The sequence below is a fragment of the Mercurialis annua genome, linkage group LG5 (genome assembly GCF_937616625.2).
Source record: "Mercurialis annua linkage group LG5, ddMerAnnu1.2, whole genome shotgun sequence".
NCBI classification, from domain to species: domain Eukaryota; kingdom Viridiplantae; phylum Streptophyta; class Magnoliopsida; order Malpighiales; family Euphorbiaceae; genus Mercurialis; species Mercurialis annua.
Genome location: NC_065574.1, coordinates 6,054,736 through 6,059,534, shown reverse-complemented (window position 1 = coordinate 6,059,534; position 4,799 = coordinate 6,054,736). Strand labels below are relative to the sequence as shown.

Below are 4,799 nucleotides of genomic sequence, written 5' to 3'. Positions count from 1 at the left end.
TGTAGGCTTAAATAAACACCCAAAGGACAAAAATTAAAACCCAAAACGACAACTACATCCATCATAATCTCCCAAATCGAAGCGGCGGCTGTGGAGGAGCATTTGGCGACGGTAATGGCAGAAGAAGGTCACCGGAAAAGATCAATAGAATTAATTAGGAGAAAAAGGAAAGAAGATTTCTGCTTGTTGAGAGATTAGAATGGATGATTGGGGAACAAAGCTTTGATTCCGTATATTTCAACGTTTTTACCAAAAAAACGTAAAATAAAAAGACAAAAATTAAAGCAGATGAAGTGTACAGTATTTTTAGGGGTGGAATGGTCGGGCCGTATTATTGGGATTATTTTGGGTCTTCCCAGTGGACAGTCTAATTTCCTCTTTACCTTTCCATAGCTTAAGAATATAGCCCATCTTAATAGTACATGAAAAATGGCCTATGTTTGTGAAAAATTAGAGGCCCACTTAAAATACACAACATTGTGATTTTTCTGTTCTTTTAGCATTATGAAAAATTAGAGGCCCACTTAAAAAAGCATTCTCGCTTTCTTTTATCTCTCAAATATAAAATTCTAGCCGTTAATTTTTTTTTTTAATTTTTCGTTTCGGCTGCCGTCAATGGTTTATTTTTACCGTTGACAGTAGCCATTTATTTTTTATTATTTTAGAATAAAATAAATAACCAACTTCTTTTCATCTTTTTTGTTTTTGTTTGTAAATCTATCACGTAGCCGGAGATTTGTAAATTCAAGTGTATGAGGCGCATCAATTTCAATATATATACAAATTAAGAATCAGAGATATATCAAGACCTTTCAAGACTGAAGATGAAATTGTTTATAGGTTATATTAGTTTTTTTTAATATTTTTATTACAGTGTCAGCGATTGTCTTTTTTTACGAAAGTTTTGTTGTCATTTATATATGAAAGGTTCATTTGTCTTTTTTATGAAGGATTGATGAATTTTATGTTAGACAGAGAAAAATTGGAGTTTATTGAGATAGAGCAGTTATATAATTTTTATTTTTATTTTATAAGGCGATCTGCGAATCAAGATTTTACATCTTGTTCTGTGTCGTCATTAGAAACAGTTATACTCGTTCTAAAATCTTATATTTGTAATTGCTTGATATTAATGGAAGATTATTTAATTGTCAAAAAAAAAATGAGACCGAAATTACATTTTCTAAGTTTTTTTATGATATATTATTTCCGATAAAAATAGGTTTTATTATTATTCATTTATAAAACTATAATCTACCAATAATATAATAAAAGCATATTTTAATAAAAATAACGAGCATATGTTTACAAATAATTTGACAAACCTATATATTTATATAAAAAAACTATTTTTTTGTCAAAAACTAATTTTTATTGAATGAAGTGTTAAAAATATAAGAATAAAGTGATTTTTTGAGAAGAAAGTGAGCCATTCAATATCAAACGATGAAACATGTAAAATCATTCATCCACACTACAACCCTTGTATTTGTTTCACCCATCTTTTTTTCCTTCCTCAGCCTTATGTTCGTTTCTTCAACAATATTGATAATTTTTGTTGGTGCAGACGTTATATGCGGGATCATATTGTATTTTGTATTAATTTTAAGGCCTTTTTTTGGGACAATTTGTTGTTTTATCAAAAAACTATGACAAATACTATTCATTTAAGAGGTGATAATTTTCACAATAATTTTTTATTTAGATTGAATTCTCATTATCTCTTCAATTGAATAATTACAGTTATGTTAACACATTTATCTACTTTATAACTTTTTTGATAAAATTAATTCATGACTTAAGATTTTGTGATTTATTTTGATTGTTAAACAACTTTAACTATATTTTTAAATCAAATACTACAATTATTAATTCTAAAATGTACATTTATCTTGTTTGATTTAATTTTACTTTTTATTTATGGTTACAATTGTCATTTTTTTTGTTATTAAGTAAAATGATTTAAATATCTCTAATGCATTAATATAAATGACCAAAATAAGTCTTTTTTATCCGGGTAGTTTTGTTCTACATAAAAAAAAACTAATTCAAGTCATGCACCAAAACTTAATGAATAATTTCCTTTAAATAATTTACAAGCAAAGTTAAAAAAGATGATGCCACAGTTAGTAAGACATTAACTTTGTCTAAAATTCTATTAGATTAGACTGTCTCATCATCAACAATAATCAGCAAAAAAAATGTTAAGGAAATTAAAAAAGAAAGTTAGGGAATTAACTTTTTATGCTAAATAATTTGTGTTTAATTTAATTGTGACTCAAGCTAACTTCCAATCCATTATATCTTGTTCTTGTTCTCTCTGGACAATGAACTTCTTCTTCAATTCCCTTTCTCTTGTTATTTTGCTCATTTTCCTTAGTTTTTCCCTTCATCAAATGGGGTTTAAGCTTGTTTACATCTGATAATTGAACTGGCTTCAAAAAGAATTCTTCTGCACCTTCTTCCAAACATCTGATAAAATTAAATACATTAAGCTCAAGATTAAACTAATTATGCAAAACAAATTAACTTAATTAATACCAAAAAATTATATTAATTAATAAGGGAATAAAATTATTGATTTTCCTTACCTGTTAATTCTTGCTGGCACATTCTCTGAGGACATGATCACTACTGGAATATCCTTAAAAGATTTAGATTCCTGCATATCAGAATTAAAAATTAGTCAAGTCAAATTAATTAATATTCGTTGAATAGTTAATTAATAAGGCCAAATGATCTAAACATACAAACTTTTAGCAACAATTACTGTTTCGAACCAAACTTTTTAAAATATCTCGATTATAGTTAAACGTATTATTTAGTTTTAATTTATTCATCCCTTGAAATTAAATGAAACATGGATATTTATTCAATCACATGTGGATCGATTTGGTAAAATGTGAAACTATATAATGCAAGTTAGACTATAATCGAGATTTTATTACTCGCTAACTGATCTTGGCTATAATCGAGACATTTTAAATACTTTGATTGGAACGGAAACTTTTGCTAAATGTTTGCATTTTTGGGGTCATTAGATATGAAATAAATTAATTATTTTAGCGAAAATAGAAGCAAATAATTACCTTGATCTTTCTAAGTAGATCGTACCCTGTCATCCCAGGCATACAATAATCAGTAATAATCAAATTTACTTCCACAACTTGATGATGTCCATCAGCTGGAGAAACACAATTAGGGTTCAGAATTTCATTTTCTCCTTCTCCAATATTCAAACCTAAAAACTCCAAAGCTTTGCTTCCTGAATCAACCGCAGTAACTGTATACAAACAAAAATACAAATACCACGGTCAATATATAACTCAAATAGTATGTGCGCTTAACAACATTCAGTTAAAATCATTGGATCAAATCCTTCCACAAACGCCATATATTTCCCCTCTCAGGTATAAAAAGAAAAACATGAAGATTACATTATAAAATTACCGTGATACGAAGAGGTTTTGAGTAGTCGTTCGATCAACTTTCGATCGATAATGCTGTCATCAACAGCAAGAACATGAAACTGAGCATCAGCTGTGGCCATCACCATGATTGCAAAAAAAGAAAGTTATATCCAAGAAACGAAACCGGAGAATAGACGAAGACGAAGAAGACGAAGATGAAAATAATAAATGATAATGATGAGAAAAGAATGTGTGAGAAGTGTTTAAATGGGAGGCCATAAGGGATACAAATCCTGTAGGAAATCGGGACAGTTTGGAAAACAAGATTCGGCAGATTTGATCAGAATCTCTCGGATCTTCTAGGTTGATTTTGAATTGGACAACAACCAAAGAATGTGGTGTGTTTCTTTATTTAATTCTAATAATTGAATCTTTCTTCTCATCTTTATTCTGACCCTTGGAATAAACTTTGAGGCAATAGTGGCCTTTTCGTTTATGGCTAAGGCTACAGTACAATCAAAGGGCTGTATATTGCATAGTTTTACATTGCATGCACGTGCATGATTCATTGACCTAATTATATTTTATGTTCTAATATATAATTGTTAGGATATCTGATAATATATTTGATTAAAGATTATATATGTGTGTGTGTGTGTTGTATGATCTCAAATGCCAAATTTTCGGTCAAAAAAAATAAAGATGTGATGATCTTTAGTAATTTGTTTTTCTTTAAGAAGAATATTGAGATTTGATTACTGTTTTTGAAACGATATTAGAGAATAATGGTTTGATTTCATATCTTTCTATTTTCAGTTCGGATTGGGTATTTGGATTTTTCTGAGTTGGTCATTGGCTTATGATGTGTTTTAAAGTGATCGGCTTGATCGACTTGATCGGCTTTGTTTATGGATGACGTGGTGGATAAAATTTCTCTATGGATTGGAACAATGATAAGTTTTGATAAAGGATAAGAACAAATAAAAATTGTTAAAGGAGTAGATAGAGAGTATAGAAGAGAAAACTAAATTTATAGTTTAATTCATCCTTTAGGTAAAAATTAGGCACAGTTGCGTACGGTTTTATAAAAACTTAAAACAATACTGTTTCTTTTCTTAAAAAAGGCACTAATATTAAAATTACTACATTGACTAAATTCTAATGTTATTTTATTTTAATGATAAAATTTTAATTTAAAATTTTAATTTTAAAATTAGAAGTAATTTAAAGTCTTTAGTAATTTAGGATAAATTAATTTTATATGGCAATCGAATCCGGCCATATTATATTCCCTCTTATAGCGGCAATTGACTTTTACGGTTATTAAAGTTTTATTTTTTTATTTAGAAAAAAATATAATTGTATTTGGTGATAAGATCCGGTTGCCAG

At 28.3% G+C, this 4,799-nt stretch overlaps 1 protein-coding gene across 1 annotated transcript; it reads right to left on the bottom strand.

Annotated features, from left to right (window-relative positions):
* Positions 1-2,056: 2,056 nt before the first annotated feature.
* Positions 2,057-3,875, bottom strand: LOC126680278 (two-component response regulator ARR9-like). The gene is made up of 4 exons (XM_050375377.2): positions 3,451-3,875; positions 3,090-3,283; positions 2,592-2,662; positions 2,057-2,472 (listed from the first exon to the last, which is right to left on the bottom strand). The coding sequence occupies exons 1-4, from the start codon at positions 3,554-3,556 to the stop codon at positions 2,268-2,270; spliced, it is 576 nt and encodes a 191-aa protein (XP_050231334.1). The 5' UTR covers positions 3,557-3,875; the 3' UTR covers positions 2,057-2,267.
* Between the last annotated feature and the right edge of the window lie 924 nt (positions 3,876-4,799).

What these genes read in the sequence shown, in the direction of transcription:
- LOC126680278 (XM_050375377.2), bottom strand. Translation starts at nt 3,556, where the DNA reads ATGGTGATGGCCACAGCTGATGCTCAGTTTCATGTTCTTGCTGTTGAT. An exon ending in ATCTACTTAGAAAGATCAAG is followed by an intron (nt 2,663 to 3,089) that starts GTAATTATTTGC and finishes TCTGATATGCAG; the next exon opens with GAATCTAAATCTTTTAAGGA. An exon ending in GTGCCAGCAAGAATTAACAG is followed by an intron (nt 2,473 to 2,591) that starts GTAAGGAAAATC and finishes TAATTTTATCAG; the next exon opens with ATGTTTGGAAGAAGGTGCAG.